The sequence below is a fragment of the Pseudochaenichthys georgianus genome, unplaced genomic scaffold (genome assembly GCF_902827115.2).
Source record: "Pseudochaenichthys georgianus unplaced genomic scaffold, fPseGeo1.2 scaffold_1997_arrow_ctg1, whole genome shotgun sequence".
Lineage (NCBI taxonomy): Eukaryota > Metazoa > Chordata > Actinopteri > Perciformes > Channichthyidae > Pseudochaenichthys > Pseudochaenichthys georgianus.
This window is the reverse complement of record NW_027262710.1, coordinates 5,001-24,446: the sequence shown is the minus strand read 5'-3', so window position 1 is coordinate 24,446 and position 19,446 is coordinate 5,001. Positions and strand designations below refer to the sequence as shown.

Below are 19,446 nucleotides of genomic sequence, written 5' to 3'. Positions count from 1 at the left end.
TACCTACCTACCTACCTACCTACCTACCTACCTACCTACCTACCTACCTACCTACCTACCTACCTACCTACTTACTACCTACCTACCTACCTACCTACTTACTACCTACCTACCTACCTACCTACCTACCTACCTACCTACCTACCTACCTACCTACCTACCTACCTACCTACCTACCTACCTACCTACCTACCTACCTACCATGGGTCTATTGGACTCTGATAGGCTCACCGTGGGTCTATTGGACTCCGATAGGCTCATCGTGGGTCTATTGGACTCCGATAGGCTCATCGTGGGTCTATTGGACTCCGATAGGCTCATCGTGGGTCTATTGGACTCCGATAGGCTCATCGTGGGTCTATTGGACTCCGATAGGCTCATTGTGGGTCTATTGGACTCCGATAGGCTCATCGTGGGTCTATTGGACTCTGATAGGCTCATCGTGGGTCTATTGGACTCCGATAGGCTCATCGTGGGTCTATTGGACTCTGATAGGCTCATCGTGGGTCTATTGGACTCCGATAGGCTCATCGTGGGTCTACTGGACTCTGATAGGCTCATCATGGGTCTACTCTGATAGGCTCACCATGGGTCTACCTACTTACTACCTACCTACCTACCTACCTACCTACCTACCTACCTACCTACCTACCTACCTACCTACCTACCTACTTACTACCTACCTACCTACCTACCTACCTACCTACCTACCTACCTACCTACCTACCTACCTACCTACCATGGGTCTATTGGACTCTGATAGGCTCACCGTGGGTCTATTGGACTCCGATAGGCTCATCGTGGGTCTATTGGACTCCGATAGGCTCATCGTGGGTCTATTGGACTCCGATAGGCTCATCGTGGGTCTATTGGACTCCGATAGGCTCATCGTGGGTCTATTGGACTCCGATAGGCTCATCGTGGGTCTATTGGACTCCGATAGGCTCATCGTGGGTCTATTGGACTCCGATAGGCTCATCGTGGGTCTATTGGACTCCGATAGGCTCATCGTGGGTCTATTGGACTCCGATAGGCTCATCGTGGGTCTACTGGACTCCGATAGGCTCATCGTGGGTCTACTGGACTCTGATAGGCTCATCATGGGTCTACTCTGATAGGCTCATCATGGGTCTACTCTGATAGGCTCACCATGGGTCTACTGGACTCTGATAGGCTCATCATGGGTCTACTGTACTCTGATAGGCTCATCTTGGGTCTACTGGACTCTGATAGGCTCATCATGGGTCTACTGTACTCTGATAGGCTCATCATGGGTCTACTCTGATAGGCTCATCATGGGTCTACTCTGATAGGCTCACCATGGGTCTACTGGACTCTGATAGGCTCATCGTGGGTCTACTGGACTCTGATAGGCTCATCGTGGGTCTATTGGACTCTGATAGGCTCACCATGGGTCTACTGGACTCTGATAGGCTCATCGTGGGTCTACTGGACTCTGATAGGCTCATCGTGGGTCTATTGGACTCTGATAGGCTCACCATGGGTCTACTGGACTCTGATAGGCTCACCATGGGTCTACTGGACTCTGATAGGCTCATCGTGGGTCTACTGTACTCTGATAGGCTCATCATGGGTCTATTGTACTCTGATAGGCTCATCATGGGTCTACTGTACTCTGATAGGCTCATCATGGGTCTCTTGATAGGGTCAGGGGTCAGTTATCTCATGACTAAGCATGTATTCATTGTAACTTTATAAAAGCGCTCTCTTCAGTCTGAGTCGTTGCACTCGGCTGTGGAGACATTGCTCTTCATGTTGTTTGCCTCTTTTGCAAAAGATGAAATGACCAGAAAGACATCTCGAGTTCATATCAACAATTTCCACCCCAGTGAATCAATTTCTGACATTTTCAGGATCAGATATGGCAGTTTTAACCAGAAAGTGTCAGTATTTGTTGCTCGGTGTCAAACTCAAGGCCCGGGGGCCACATTCGGCCCGCGACTTCATTTTATGTGGCCCCACAACTTGGCCACAAGAGCTTGCAAAGAATATAATATGTTTATTATACAGTTACAGAAGCACGTTGCCCATAAACTACATGTCCCACAATGCATCTGAAATATGACTTTTTTCTCAGAATATGCATTTTTTCATAGAATTCCTTTTTCTCAGAATTAGATTTTTATTTCAAAATGTCATTTCTATTTCTTTTTTCTCCAGAATGTGGCTTTTCTTTTTAAATCATTTTGGGACATACGCAGTGGCGACTGGTCATTAGGAGATTCGTCTCATTGCTGTTTTAGTATGTGTTCTTCTCATGAGTGTCTACAGTGTGTGCCGATTGAGCTGTTTAGAGCCATGTGGGACAAAACCTGATCCTGCCCCTCCCTCTCACTGTCTAAGTGAACGGTGACTGCAAAAACTACACTGCGCATGCTCAGAGTATTTTCCTATTTAATGTGTGTGGCAGAAAATAATGACCATAGGGGCAAAGAGCTGCCATCCCCACCATACGTCATCTCACATCCTTCAGAGCTGATTGGCTGTGAGTACGTGTGCCGCGAAAAGTGTGGTGTGTGAAGAGGAGACGAGAGAGCTGCAGTGAGGCGTCCTAAAACCAGGAAGTAAGCTGCGCATGGCTTCCCTCGACCTAAAAGCAATGAGATTTCTCCATAGGATTTTAGAAAATAGCTCAAAATAAGATCTGTGGGAAACGTAGCTGTTAGATAAATGCACGTTTTGTTCAGCCGGATAATATCCACATGTCTACCCTACTTTTATCATTTTCGAATAAAAAATCTATTGATTAGATTAGATTTATGATAGACTTTTGAAACTACAAGAAGATAAGGAGGACTTTTACAAAAAAGTAATAGAGATGTTTGTCCAGAAGGATAGGCAAATGGACCTAATCTTCAAGTTAAGGTAAGACCGCAATGTTATTGAAAATGGGATCGTACTAAGAGAGAACAATTCAATATTTAAATGATAAAATTACATTTTTTTGGGTATCCTTCTGTTGAACTGTCTGTTTAAAAGTAATTGAAGCATCAGACAAAAAAAGCTTTTGAAAATAATATTATATTTTGATTTAATATATTTGTAAACCTGAAGAGTCAGTGCCAGAGCCTCACCAGCCATGAACCTCTCTGCAGAAGCTTATATATAGACATCTGAGTTTTTTGTGCCCCACCACTTTGTACATATAGAAACGCCACTGGACATACGCACTGAAAATACTTGCAATTATTTGCCCTAGACTTCTGCTTTCAGACGTAGTTAATTATGAAGTTATTACCCTATCTGATGATAATCCAATGCAGAGGCAATGATGTAATATAATACATTATTTTATATTTATGATATATTTATTTTGATATAGTCTTAAAGTTACAACCGGCCCTTTGAGTGCGACCATAATGCCGATATGGCCCGCGATGAAATTGAGTTTGACACCCCTGCTCTAAGGGGTTGATTTGTATGAATAATTGGCCGATTTTGATCCTGAAGATGTCAGAAATGGATTCAGCATCCTCCGTTACCCCGACAACCACTTTGCTAATTAACGCAACTTATGCTAATTGTGCCCGTGGGACCCCTACTATACATCTCCCTCTTCACAACAGGACTCTAAAAGCTGGCAACTACACTAATGGCGCTTTTCCACTGCGGGGCCTCGCTCGGCTCACGGCCTCCATTACAGTTTAGGAACTGGGGCCGTAACTATAGTAACGCAGTGTAGGCGGAGCCGTGACGTCGTCTTCAATGCGAAGCACAGAACCAACATCAGCCGTTAGGGTTAGAGGTTAGAGGTGAAGGGTTTGTTATTTTGTGCGGGGGTCTTTTCAGCCCACGGCAACACGGAGGACAGGAAACACTCACCTTCCAGAGCTCGGTGGTCAAAGCAGCTGCTGTAGGCTGCAAGACATCATTCTGAGTGTCAGTCACATGGTGCAAATACACATCTCTTCTTCTTCTTCTTCTTCTGGGGGTGGTGTGGAACGACCGTCTGCTAATCCTCATGCTCTGGACTCTCATGGAGGGGGAGACGACGGGCCACGGGGACATGCATGACGACAGCCCACCGTCTTTCCTACATGGAGCCATTCTTACGTACCCATCGGCTTAAATAAAGTATTTCTGATCTGATCTGATCTGGTCTTTATCACCTCTTTTTGTTGTTGTTGTTTATTTGTTGTTGTAGTTTTGTGCACAAGATTCATACAGAACTATCTAAAACTAGTATTGATTTAAAGCGGTTCTATCATATAATATTAAATGCCTCACTCGGAAAGTAAAGAAGCGTAAAGAAGTTCTTTCAGGAAGACTGGTATGCATTCACTCGTCATCTTCATCCCACCCCCTCATCAAATCCAGATCTTCATCATCATCACCAGTGTCTAGACGGCACCCCGGGGGGTTCCCTGCTCACGGCTGCCTTTCCTCTCTTAGATATACGATTTCAGGAAAGGCCCTGTCACACTGTCCCGAAATGGACACCCGATGGACACACGATAAAGGAAATGTTCAAATTCGGCTGTGATCGTAGCGACATCGGGCCGTTCGTGAGGGCATCTAAGCCATCGTATGACCGCCGGTGGAGTTTCTCAGGCTCCGGCAGCAACTTCGTGAGCGGCATCTTCGTAAGGCACTCGTGAAGGCATCTTGTCGAATCGCGTCATCTTCGTGTTATCATCGGTGCATTCGCCCTCACTCTGATCGGGGCGAATGCCCGATGGCACCGATGATAACACGATGCCTCACGATGGCCTGACGAAGGGCAAAATGGACACACGAATTCAACACGAAAAGGAACCTTCTCAAGGTCCTTCGGCTATTTGTTGGCATGCCAAAGATTTTGCCGCCGCTCACGAAGTTGCTGCCGGAGCCTGAGAAACTCCACCGGCGGTCACACGAAGGCTGAGATGCCCTCACGAACGGCTCGATGCTACGATCACAGCCGAATTTGAACGTTTCCTTTATCGTGTGTCCATCGGGTTGTTTTATTGCACAACAAAATCATGTAAACATATCATGTAAACAACCCAATTTGTGTTCTGTGAAACTGAAAAGGATATAATATATTATTTTGAAGGAGAGTTGACAGGAAGTTGTTGTTGCTATGGAAACAACATGACGGAGAAAACGTAATATCTTCTACATATAAAGACGGAGAAAGTAAAGAACAAAGTCTGAAGATATCAGTACAGTATCATAGTACTGTAACATAACTGTTTGTGGTACTTTCGTTGTAGTTGTACGTCTTAAATGTAATGTAAATGTTGCCTTCGTGTGGTTCGGGGCCATCTTCGTGCGAAATTCACAATTCCATATTCGTGTGTCCATCGGGTGTCCACTTCGGGACAGTGTGACAGGGCCTGAACGGGGGCTAATCGCCAAAGACTTAGCATTTATCGTACGGCATGTGTCGATACGTGTTCTGTGGTTGAACCGTCAGCTGGTCATGTGATCGCATCCCGAGGCACTTTCCTTTTGGAAGCGAAGTTGCTAAATCTAGTGAAGAAGTTGGCATCATAGCTTTCAGAGACCCAAAGCACCATGACGTTTGAGATGCCAGAAAAATATTTAGTAAGTCCCAAAAATACAGTAGCGACTGCCAAATATCACAGAGTGTCCTTCCAGACACATTCTGCGGTTTGTAAGCCAGGATGCTTCCGAGTACGTCTCAGGGCCGGACACACCGCACGGACACCAAAGAACACGTCTCGGCCGTGTGTCGCACTGGAACGCATCGCAAAGACTTCAGCCGACGGCCAAGAAGCACGTACGAACTGCGCATGCGTGAGTGGCAATACCTCTCCTTACCAGCAGGCGGTGGTAGTGTGTGTTCGTCATTCAAAAGAGGCAACCGGAAGACAGACTGCGTGATAACCGAGAGAAGAAGAACAGACTGCGTGATAACCGAGAGAAGAAGAACAGACCGCGTGATAACCGAGAGAAGAAGAACAGACTGCGTGATAACCGAGAGAAGAAGAACAGACTGCGTGATGACCGAGAGAAGAAGAACAGACTGCGTGATAACCGAGAGAAGAAGAACAGACTGCGTGATAACCGAGAGAAGAAGAACAGACTGCGTGATAACCGAGAGAAGAAGAACAGACTGCGTGATAACCGAGAGAAGAAGAACAGACCGCGTGATAACCGAGAGAAGAAGAACAGACTGCGTGATAACCGAGAGAAGAAGAACAGACTGCGTGATAACCGAGAGAAGAAGAACAGACTGCGTGATAACCGAGAGAAGAAGAACAGACTGCGTGATAACCGAGAGAAGAAGAACAGACCGCGTGATAACCGAGAGAAGAAGAACAGACTGCGTGATGACCGAGAGAAGAAGAACAGACTGCGTGATAACTGAGAGAAGAAGAACAGACTGCGTGATAACCGAGAGAAGAAGAACAGACTGCGTGATATAGACAAACAACAAATAGCGTGCGTTCCATGTTCTCTCTACAGCGAGGAGCTCACGGGGCTTTCCCGAACCTGAGTCGAGAGCTGGAGGTAAATGAAATCTCACATTTGCCTTCTTAATCGTTCGTTTGGGTCCCTCACTTCCCTTTAGCTTCTCATGCACTGATTCGCCAGCTGAACAGCCAATCAGAGTGATTTCTTTGTCGAATCGGCGGCGAAAGGCGTCGGCACGGCCGAAAAGGCACGACGGGGCGGGACCAAGCCCCCAGGAAGTGCGCCAGACTCAGATGAGAATATTCGTGGTGGCCAAACGGCGGTACTACACTTCCGTTTGGTAACTCTTTCCCCATTGACTTACATCGGGAAAGAGTGGTCTGTAAATCGTTGGATAATTATTTTTAAACTAAATGAACCACCCAGTATGAACACTTGTGTAGCCCTTATTAAAAACATTCGTTCCTCAAGTTGTAAAAAGTTATTTCCCTCGGCATTATGAACGCGCATCTAACCCACGGGACCGCGCCGCCCGGCACGTTCACGTTACGTGTTCAGCACTACATGAGTTTCTCTTTACCCATGGATGCTCAATAACAACGGACCATATCGCCTTCCTGCCACGGAGCTGTGATAATGGATATATTGCACATGTTTGCTGTAATTCATCAAAGTAACATATTATACTACATGGGCTGCATGATTAAATCTTGTACCGTAAATGTTGTATTAAATAAAGTTAAGATTACCGACGTAGATTAACGTTCCTGTAGCTTCTTATTGCACTGTGTATATATACATATATATACATATATATATTTTTATAAATATATATGTATATATTATTGCACTGTATATATGTGTATATATACATATATGTATATATACATATATACATATATACGTATATATACATATATACATATGTATACATATATATATGTATACAGTGCAATAATATATACATATACATAGGCCTATATATGTTTTATGTTACCAAGTGGTTTCATGTACAACCCACACAGGGTCATGCTAAATGAAGCTGTGTTGCTTGGATATCACTCGATCCTGTGACATGTGGTCTTCCTGCCTACGCTGCAACATGTATTATCTCTTGGATTCACACACGGCATCTATCGCAGTCTGTCCGTCCTGGAGAGGATCCTCCTCTGCTGCTCTCCCTGAGGTTTCTCCATGTTCCCTTAAACTGTGGGTTTTCTCTGGAAGTGTTTCCTTGTACGATGTGAGGGTCTAAGGACAGAGGGTCTGAGGACAGAGGGTCTGAGGACAGAGGGTCTGAGGACAGAGGGTCTAAGGACAGAGGGTCTGAGGACAGAGGGTCTGAGGACAGAGGGTCTAAGGACAGAGGGTCTAAGGACAGAGGGTCTGAGGACAGAGGGTCTGAGGACAGAGGGTCTGAGGACAGAGAGTATAAGGACAGAGGGTCTAAGGACAGAGGGTCTAAGGACAGAGGGTCTAAGGACAGAGGGTCTGAGGACAGAGGGTCTGAGGACAGAGGGTCTAAGGACAGAGGGTCTGAGGACAGAGGGTCTGAGGACAGAGGGTCTGAGGACAGAGGGTCTGAGGACAGAGAGTATAAGGACAGAGGGTCTAAGGACAGAGGGTCTAAGGACAGAGAGTATAAGGACAGAGGGTCTAAGGACAGAGGGTCTAAGGACAGAGGGTCTAAGGACAGAGGGTCTAAGGACAGAGGGTCTGTTGCTAGCTGCTAACTGCCGCCTCGTTAACATCAAAATCCATCATATAACAATCCAGTCCATGCTGTCATGAACGCTGTTACGTGTACGAATTGACGTGCTTAACGTGAACGAGCCTTTCGGGCGGCGTGGTGAAAGCTGCGCATGCTCTGAGCGCACATACGGCACTTCTCAGGCATGCTGGGTAATCTGTGACGTTTCGCCCTCTCAGAAGTTGGGCCATTTTATCCTCATGCGCCAATGAGCAGCTCTCATAGGAATGAAATAGGCCCCGCCTCCCACGCTGTATCCAGTTCTTATTATACATCCATGGGCGGGACACGGCAACCTGAGCAGGGCGACGGGACGCTCATCGACCGCCGGACATCTGTCGATCAGGTTGGTGCGTAAGGACCTTCACTCCACAGCTATTACGATCCGATCCGTTTCCTGTTGTATTTTGAAAGCTTGTTTCTGTTCCGACGTCCGTCCTGATTATCATTTTCAAACTGGAGCGGCTGCTTTCTGATTTCATATCGGCCCAATCTGTGGATTCCCATTCGATCTGAGAACAGCCTCCATTGGGAAGTGAATTAAAGACCTATCTTTTTAAAGTGGCTCTTAATTTGGGGCCGTTGTAATTCTCTCGTAGTATCACTGTTCATGTTTTATCGTTTCATTGTTTTACGGTTCAGGGATAGAAACTATTTCTGTTTGTCTGTACCTGTCGTACTTTGGGTCAAGCATGGAAGGTGCCGTATAAATACCGTTTATTATTATTATTATTATGTCTTCGCCCTGCAGACACCTGACACACACAGATTTCAGCCTTTGCCGACCGTTTACATGCACTAACACCGATAGAACAATGTGCAATATAAACACTTATTTGCAATTGTACTGCGCTATAATCACCAAAATGTATTTATTTTTAAGGCTTACAATACTTATGCTTTCTCTGTCACTTAGTTTGACTGAAATAGCTCGTAATCCTTTTTGAGTGCCTATGTGTATTACTAATGTGTGCTTTGCTTATTTCTAATATGTCATGCTTGTTTCTCTGCCACCGGCTGCAACTCTCTCCGTGTCCCGGCTGTCGCACTAATGAAGGAACGCTTCTGATTAGCAAACGGTCGTTAGCATGCATCGGGGGATCAATCTGTATCAACGAGCATGGGGGGGGGGGGGGGAGTATACTGAATACTGACTTCACGCGTGAATCCAAAAGCCTTTCTGAGCAGCCTCACCCATGCAGAACGGAAGAGGGCCGCTCCAGAAGGACGGGGTTCCCATGATGCATTTAATTGCATCCTCTCCAATTAGCTCGTAACCCTGGTAACAGACGAAGGTGAGCGACTCCCCGGGCAGGTACAGCCTCTTGGACAGGATCTGGTATCCGTTGTCGGGCAGACCGGGATTCTCACAGGAAACGGACTCCTCCGCTGGGTGAGGACAGAGGAAGAAGCAGAAGAAAAAACATGGGATATTTAGGCCCAGTTCCAAACCACACCCGACCCACTCCCCCTCCGTGATGGAGTGAACTAGGTCTGCAGTCTCACTCGCAGCTGAACGAGGCTCGCTTCTTAAATCTGATTTATAAGCTGCTTAGTTTTTGCAACAGTCTCTTTAAATATACAACCCTTTTCTAGATTAATAATGAGTAAATGATCCTAAGTTAAAAAACTATTCGAGGTAACCATGAAGTTGTTAACATCTGGATGTCAATATTAAATGTCCATCACGTTGCGCATTTGATCAGTTCATGTTTTCACGGAACTATTCGTAAGCATCTTGTTCCCCTCTGTGCGAACGCGCGCAAACGGAGGGGTAGTGTGCAGGGGGCGGTTTGGAACTGGGCCTTTGAGTTTCTCGGCTCGGATCAGAGGGTTTCACGTCAGCTCGAATGTCAGATCTGACAGTCTCTCTCATGCTGAGGTGAAATGAATCACGGATAATCTCCAGGTGGTGAGGGCTGATTGGTAGGGTGCATTAGCATGGCATTACCATATCACACACACACACACACACACACACACACACACACACACACACACACACACACACACACACACACACACACACACACACATACACACACACACACGTTGATATGAGCTGGCATGTGGAGACGCTGTGATGAGAGAGAGAGAAATCACACAAACCCACTCACCGTAAAAACTCAAAATCTTGCCAAGTATATTCGTCTCATTTCAGAATACGTCTTTAGACTCGATTTACGACCTAATAACTGAAGAGGTAACAAAGCCGTGAGATCGAGGGTCTTGTTTTTAGACAACGCATCTTCAAGACTCTTGAAAACATCTTATTTTGTATCTTAATTGAAACAAGTTTTTATTTGTTCAAGTTTTTACTTTCTACTTCTTACACTTTGAACTCAAATACCTGTACTTTATACTTCTTACATGTTGAACTCAAATACCTGTACTTTCTACTTCTCACATGTTGAACTCAAATACCTGTACTTTCTACTTCTTACATGTTGAACTCAAATACCTGTACTTTCTACTTCTTACATGTTGAACCCAAATACCTGTACTTTCTACTTCTCTCATGTTGAACACAAATACCTGTACTTTCTACTTCTCTCATGTTGAACTCAAATACCTGTACTTTCTACTTCTCTCATGTTGAACTCAAATACCTGTACTTTCTACTTCTTACATGTTGAACTCAAATACCTGTACTTTCTACTTCTCTCATGTTGAACTCAAATACCTGTACTTTCTACTTCTTACATGTTGAACTCAAATACCTGTACTTTCTACTTCTTACATGTTGAACCCAAATACCTGTACTTTCTACTTCTCTCATGTTGAACACAAATACCTGTACTTTCTACTTCTCTCATGTTGAACTCAAATACCTGTACTTTCTACTTCTCTCATGTTGAACACAAATACCTGTACTTTCTACTTCTCTCATGTTGAACTCAAATACCTGTACTTTCTACTTCTCACATGTTGAACACAAATACCTGTACTTTCTACTTCTTACATGTTGAACTCAAATACCTGTACTTTCTACTTCTCTCATGTTGAACACAAATACCTGTACTTTCTACTTCTCTCATGTTGAACTCAAATACCTGTACTTTCTACTTCTCACATGTTGAACCCAAATACCTGTACTTTCTACTTCTTACATGTTGAACTCAAATACCTGTACTTTCTACTTCTTACATGTTGAACTCAAATACCTGTACTTTCTACTTCTTACATGTTGAACACAAATACCTGTACTTTCTACTTCTCACATGTTGAACTCAAATACCTGTACTTTCTACTTCTTACATGTTGAACACAAATACCTGTACTTTCTACTTCTTACATGTTGAACTCAAATACCTGTACTTTCTACTTCTCACATGTTGAACCCAAATACCTGTACTTTCTACTTCTTACATGTTGAACTCAAATACCTGTACTTTCTACTTCTCACATGTTGAACTCAAATACCTGTACTTTCTACTTCTTACATGTTGAACTCAAATACCTGTACTTTCTACTTCTTACATGTTGAACCCAAATACCTGTACTTTCTACTTCTCTCATGTTGAACACAAATACCTGTACTTTCTACTTCTCTCATGTTGAACTCAAATACCTGTACTTTCTACTTCTCTCATGTTGAACTCAAATACCTGTACTTTCTACTTCTTACATGTTGAACTCAAATACCTGTACTTTCTACTTCTCTCATGTTGAACTCAAATACCTGTACTTTCTACTTCTTACATGTTGAACTCAAATACCTGTACTTTCTACTTCTTACATGTTGAACCCAAATACCTGTACTTTCTACTTCTCTCATGTTGAACACAAATACCTGTACTTTCTACTTCTCTCATGTTGAACTCAAATACCTGTACTTTCTACTTCTCTCATGTTGAACACAAATACCTGTACTTTCTACTTCTCTCATGTTGAACTCAAATACCTGTACTTTCTACTTCTCACATGTTGAACACAAATACCTGTACTTTCTACTTCTTACATGTTGAACTCAAATACCTGTACTTTCTACTTCTCTCATGTTGAACACAAATACCTGTACTTTCTACTTCTCTCATGTTGAACTCAAATACCTGTACTTTCTACTTCTCACATGTTGAACCCAAATACCTGTACTTTCTACTTCTTACATGTTGAACTCAAATACCTGTACTTTCTACTTCTTACATGTTGAACTCAAATACCTGTACTTTCTACTTCTTACATGTTGAACTCAAATACCTGTACTTTCTACTTCTTACATGTTGAACACAAATACCTGTACTTTCTACTTCTCACATGTTGAACTCAAATACCTGTACTTTCTACTTCTTACATGTTGAACACAAATACCTGTACTTTCTACTTCTTACATGTTGAACTCAAATACCTGTACTTTCTACTTCTCACATGTTGAACCCAAATACCTGTACTTTCTACTTCTTACATGTTGAACTCAAATACCTGTACTTTCTACTTCTCACATGTTGAACTCAAATACCTGTACTTTCTACTTCTTACATGTTGAACTCAAATACCTGTACTTTCTACTTCTCACATGTTGAACTCAAATACCTGTACTTTCTACTTCTCACATGTTGAACTCAAATACCTGTACTTTCTACTTCTCTCATGTTGAACACAAATACCTGTACTTTCTACTTCTCTCATGTTGAACTCAAATACCTGTACTTTCTACTTCTCTCATGTTGAACACAAATACCTGTACTTCTACTTCTCTCATGTTGAACTCAAATACCTGTACTTTCTACTTCTCACATGTTGAACCCAAATACCTGTACTTTCTACTTCTTACATGTTGAACTCAAATACCTGTACTTTCTACTTCTTACATGTTGAACTCAAATACCTGTACTTTCTACTTCTTACATGTTGAACACAAATACCTGTACTTTCTACTTCTCACATGTTGAACTCAAATACCTGTACTTTCTACTTCTTACATGTTGAACACAAATACCTGTACTTTCTACTTCTTACATGTTGAACTCAAATACCTGTACTTTCTACTTCTTACATGTTGAACCCAAATACCTGTACTTTCTACTTCTTACATGTTGAACTCAAATACCTGTACTTTCTACTTCTCACATGTTGAACTCAAATACCTGTACTTTCTACTTCTCTCATGTTGAACACAAATACCTGTACTTTCTACTTCTCTCATGTTGAACTCAAATACCTGTACTTTCTACTTCTCACATGTTGAACCCAAATACCTGTACTTTCTACTTCTTACATGTTGAACTCAAATACCTGTACTTTCTACTTCTTACATGTTGAACCCAAATACCTGTACTTTCTACTTCTTACATGTTGAACTCAAATACCTGTACTTTCTACTTCTTACATGTTGAACACAAATACCTGTACTTTCTACTTCTTACATGTTGAACACAAATACCTGTACTTTCTACTTCTTACATGTTGAACTCAAATACCTGTACTTTCTACTTCTTACATGTTGAACCCAAATACCTGTACTTTCTACTTCTTACATGTTGAACCCAAATACCTGTACTTTCTACTTCTTACATGTTGAACACAAATACCTGTACTTTCTACTTCTTACATGTTGAACTCAAATACCTGTACTTTCTACTTCTTACATGTTGAACCCAAATACCTGTACTTTCTACTTCTTACATGTTGAACTCAAATACCTGTACTTTCTACTTCTCACATGTTGAACCCAAATACCTGTACTTTCTACTTCTTACATGTTGAACTCAAATACCTGTACTTTCTACTTCTTACATGTTGAACTCAAATACCTGTACTTTCTACTTCTTACATGTTGAACTCAAATACCTGTACTTTCTACTTCTCACATGTTGAACCCAAATACCTGTACTTTCTACTTCTTACATGTTGAACCCAAATACCTGTACTTTCTACTTCTTACATGTTGAACACAAATACCTGTACTTTCTACTTCTCTCATGTTGAACACAAATACCTGTACTTTCTACTTCTTACATGTTGAACTCAAATACCTGTACTTTCTACTTCTTACATGTTGAACCCAAATACCTGTACTTTCTACTTCTTACATGTTGAACACAAATACCTGTACTTTCTACTTCTCTCATGTTGAACACAAATACCTGTACTTTCTACTTCTCTCATGTTGAACACAAATACCTGTACTTTCTACTTCTCTCATGTTGAACACAAATACCTGTACTTTCTACTTCTCTCATGTTGAACTCAAATACCTGTACTTTCTACTTCTCTCATGTTGAACACAAATACCTGTACTTTCTACTTCTCTCATGTTGAACTCAAATACCTGTACTTTCTACTTCTTACATGTTGAACACAAATACCTGTACTTTCTACTTCTTACATGTTGAACTCAAATACCTGTACTTTCTACTTCTTACATGTTGAACCCAAATACCTGTACTTTCTACTTCTTACATGTTGAACACAAATACCTGTACTTTCTACTTCTCTCATGTTGAACACAAATACCTGTACTTTCTACTTCTCTCATGTTGAACACAAATACCTGTACTTTCTACTTCTCTCATGTTGAACACAAATACCTGTACTTTCTACTTCTCTCATGTTGAACACAAATACCTGTACTTTCTACTTCTCTCATGTTGAACACAAATACCTGTACTTTCTACTTCTCTCATGTTGAACTCAAATACCTGTACTTTCTACTTCTCTCATGTTGAACACAAATACCTGTACTTTCTACTTCTCTCATTCTCCAAACAGCTGGTTCCTTTAGTCTGAATGTGTGTTGGTGCGTGATCATTATTCTTCAGAGTCACTGCGTGCCTATTGGTTGGAACACGATCCGTGTATCCATCACTTCCTGGTCTTCTCTAAAGAAGAGGGACCAATGGAAACGTTGTCATGTTGCCGTTGGTCACCATGGAAACATTCATTAGCTAACAATGACATTATTGTTCTATTGATATAAAGGGAGGTCAGGTACTCTTTAAACAGCTGCTAGCTATGGGTACTTTTTACTGAAGTACACTTCAAAGCCTCTTTACTTTGACTTGAGTAAAGAAGTTTAGTCAGTACTTCTACTTTCACCAGAGTATTTTGAAACACGAGTATCTGTACTTCTACTTGAGGAAAGGATGTGTGTACTTTTGCCCTCTCTCCTGATACTCACTAACACAGTGGGGGAGTTTGGCGGTCCACACGGGGGTCCCCGGCTCTCGTCCGTAGCAGCTGATGGTGGCGCCGCCCTGCAGGATGAAGCCGGCGGTGCAGCTGTACTGAATCGTTGTTCCCACCAGGAGCTTGGGGTCGGAGAGGGAGCGGGTCGAGTGCTCCACGTGTCCCGGGTCTGAGCAGTACATGACTGAGAAACACGCGGAGAGACATTCATATCATCAGAACTACGTGTTTATAAGAATCAGTCGTCCAAAAGTTAAGGAAAGTATAAAGAACAACAAAGACACCATCTGCACGGCTTCCCATAAACAACAACAACAGATAAATAAGATAAGAACTGACTCTTTTCGCAGAACGGCGGCTGGTTGCTCCACGAGAGGTCCAGCTGGCAGGCGAGGGTCTCCCGGCCCACCAGGTCGTATCCCGGGTCGCACTGATAGGTGATCTGCGCCCCTCGAACCAGAGCGATGTGGGACGTGGTCTTCCATCCGTTCTGGATCTCAGGCAGGTCGGGACACGAGTCGTTTCGGGACACCTCTGCGGGGAAGACAGTACAAAAAACAAAAAAGTTTGATTAGTGGCTGGTTTAAGATAAGATCGACCTCTGAGAGAAACAACGGGACACAGCAGAAGGACGTCGTGTAATTAAGCTAACAGCTAAGCTAACAGCTAAGCTAATGTGCTAACGTTAAGGTATTCGGATAACTAGACGTTTGGGCTAACAGCTAAGCTAACGTTGAGTCATTCCTCTTCTTCACGTCTCTTCTACATCAACATGTGTCCCCTCTTCTTCACGTCTCTTCTACATCAACATGTGTCCCCTCTTCTTCATGTCTCTTCTACATCAACATGTGTCCCCTCTTCTTCACGTCTCTTCTACATCAACATGTGTCCCCTCTTCTTCATGTCTCTTCTACATCAACATGTGTCCCCTCTTCTTCACGTCTCTTCTACATCAACATGTGTCCCCTCTTCTTCACGTCTCTTCCACATCAACATGTGTCCCCTCTTCTCCATGTCTCTTCCACATCAACATGTGTCCCCTCTTCTCCATGTCTCTTCTACATCAACATGTGTCCCCTCTTCTTCACGTCTCTCCTACATCAACATGTGTCCCCTCTTCTCCATGTCTCTTCTACATCAACATGTGTCCCCTCTTCTTCACGTCTCTTCCACATCAACATGTGTCCCCTCTTCTCCATGTCTCTTCCACATCAACATGTGTCCCCTCTTCTCCATGTCTCTTCTACATCAACATGTGTCCCCTCTTCTTCACGTCTCTTCCACATCAACATGTGTCCCCTCTTCTCCATGTCTCTTCTACATCAACATGTGTCCCCTCTTCTTCATGTCTCTTCCACATCAACATGTGTCCCCTCTTCTCCATGTCTCTTCCACATCAACATGTGTCCCCTCTTCTCCATGTCTCTTCTACATCAACATGTGTCCCCTCTTCTTCACGTCTCTTCCACATCAACATGTGTCCCCTCTTCTTCATGTCTCTTCTACATCAACATGTGTCCCCTCTTCTTCACGTCTCTTCTACATCAACATGTGTCCCCTCTTCTTCACGTCTCTTCTACATCAACATGTGTCCCCTCTTCTCCATGTCTCTTCTACATCAACATGTGTCCCCTCTTCTTCACGTCTCTTCCACATCAACATGTGTCCCCTCTTCTTCATGTCTCTTCTACATCAACATGTGTCCCCTCTTCTTCACGTCTCTTCTACATCAACATGTGTCCCCTCTTCTTCATGTCTCTTCTACATCAACATGTGTCCCCTCTTCTTCATGTCTCTTCTACATCAACATGTGTCCCTCTTCACCATGTCTCTTCTATATCAACATGTGTCCCCTCTTCTTCATGTCTCTTCTTCATCAACATGTGTCCCCTCTTCTTCATGTCTCTTCTTCATCAACATGTGTCCCTGTCTCTTCCGACACCAAGATAAGCAACAGAACATCTGACTCTCCAGGAGATTGATGGAGTTATTATGCGATTATCGACCGTGTGACAGAGAGATGGATTCCCTCGCTGCTGGACCGTCTTCGAGTTTCATCTCTGCAGGAACGAGGACAGTTTGTCTCTGAATCTGCAGATTTAACTCCCACTGACGCCGGCCTCGATACACCGATCACACGCTGTCACTTCTCTGTCGACACGCCAGAGAAGAACATGTTGTTTTTAAGGACACAGAAAATGTGCTCCAGAGCTTTAAACCACATCTCACCGTCTTTTAATACTCCTGGACACATCTCAGCAGGAAACCGATGGACTGTCCACTCGGGAATGAGTCCTTACCCCAAGTGAAGGAGTTCAAGTATCTCGGGGTCTTGTTCTCGAGTGAGGGAACAATGGAGCGTGAGATGGGCCGGAGAGTCGGAGCAGCGGGAGCGGTACTGCAGTCGCTTTACCGCACCGTGTGACGAGAAGGGAGCTGAGCCGGAAGGCAAAGCTCTCCGTCTACCGGGCCGTTCCTCCCCTCACCTACGGTCATGAAGGATGGGTCCTGACCCAAAGAACCAGATCGTGGATACAAGCGGCCGAGATGGGTTTCCTCCGCAGGGTGGCTGGTGTCTCCCTTAGGGATAAGGTGAGAGGTTCGGTCATCAGGGAGGGACTCGGAGTTGAGCCGCTCCTCCTTCGCGTCGAAAGGAGCCAGTTGAGGTGGTTCGGGCACCTAGTTAGGATGCCACCTGGGCGCCTCCCTAGGGAGGTGTTCCAGGCACGTCCAGCTGGGAAGAGACCGAGGGGTAGACCTAGGACCAGGTGGAGGGATTATATCTCTTCGCTGGCCTGGGAGCGCCTTGGGACCCCCCAGTCAGAGCTGCTTGATGAGGGGAAAGGAACGTTTGGGGCTCTCTGCTGGAACTGCTACCCCGAGACCCGACCACGGATAAGAGGAGAAGATGATGGATATAAAAATGCTCAAAATACCAAACAGATCATTCTAGCCATATCCCTCTATTTCACTTCCTGTTTCTAAAGTGCTGATTTGGGGATAAAGCTTTAAAGAGGAGGGGTCTGAGCTCATGCGGGACCCGGCAGCTACCGTCTAAACTAAACGCTGCCGTGATGAAACTCCATATCATGGATCATCAAGGCTCTGAAACAGTCTGGAGCTCAAAGGCTTTCTCTCTCCCGGTTACACCACAAGGTGAGTTCCTTTCTACTTCCTGCTTCTTCACACACATGCTCTCCAGCACAGGTTAGCTCTGACTGTTAGCGATGCTAATGTAAACACCGACCACATTACGTCCAGAACAGTCAGGCATTGTTTCTGATAGCAGCGTTTCTGATTGGCCCGTGGGTCCACATTTCAGATGTTACGTCATATCGGACGCAAATCTGGATCAGCTCCGTTGTTCCCCGTTTTAAAGGCCCTGACACACCAAGCAGTCACCAGAGGACTAGCCGACGCTGAAGTCGGCTGTTGCCTGGCCGTGTTCTCCTGCGTTTTGGCCATGTGTCGCACGGGAACACACCGCACCGACTTCAGTGCGTGAGTGGCAATAACTCTCCTTACCAGCAGGCGGCGGTAGTGTGTATTCGTCATTCAAAAGAGGGCAACAACCGGAAGACAGAGAAGAAGAAGAGTATCTTTTCTCCGTAATATCATACAGAGCTGGCCCCTCCTGGATCAAGGGGATGAGCAGGTCTTCGTTTGCATCATTCCAGATCGCCATGATGAGATGAAAATGAATAGCAGTCTGTGTGTGCCTTCTTAAATCGTTTGTTTACGTCCCTCACTTCCGCTTCGCTTCTCATGCACTGATTTGCTAGCTGAACAGCCAATCAGAGTGATTATTTGGTCCGACTGCCAGACCCGATGCATGGCCGATTCAACATGTTGAATCGGCCATGCATCGGGTCTGGCAGTCCAAATAAGGCGTGTCACGGTCGACGGTGCGGGACACACCAACCTGACTACGGCGCCGCGAATGCCCGACAGCCTCTGACTCCCAACATCGGGTTGGTGTGTCAGGGCCTTTAGAGATTTGGGTAGGGAGGAAAAGAGAGAGGGTTTATTTCCTGACGCTGCGTGAGTTCCCCGACACACCAGGGACACAGCGGGGACACACCGGGGACACAGCGGGGACACACCGGGGACACACCGGGGACACATGGTGATGTATAACAGACATCACAAAGTGCATTTTGCATGATAGGTCCCCTTTAAAGTCA

At 44.2% G+C, this 19,446-nt stretch overlaps 1 protein-coding gene across 1 annotated transcript in view; it reads right to left on the bottom strand.

The window, feature by feature from the left end:
- Positions 1 to 3,754: 3,754 nt before the first annotated feature.
- Positions 3,755 to 19,446, bottom strand: part of LOC117441792 (seizure 6-like protein) — an 18,939-nt gene continuing 3,247 nt past the window's right edge. Inside the window, exons 2-5 of the mRNA XM_034077800.1 lie at positions 15,602 to 15,796; positions 15,255 to 15,446; positions 9,329 to 9,523; positions 3,755 to 3,879 (exon numbers count right to left, since the gene is read on the bottom strand). Of these exons, the coding sequence (XP_033933691.1) occupies positions 3,761 to 3,879; positions 9,329 to 9,523; positions 15,255 to 15,446; positions 15,602 to 15,796 (701 nt within the window). The 3' untranslated portion in view covers positions 3,755 to 3,760. The remainder of the gene's footprint in view (positions 3,880 to 9,328; positions 9,524 to 15,254; positions 15,447 to 15,601; positions 15,797 to 19,446) is intronic.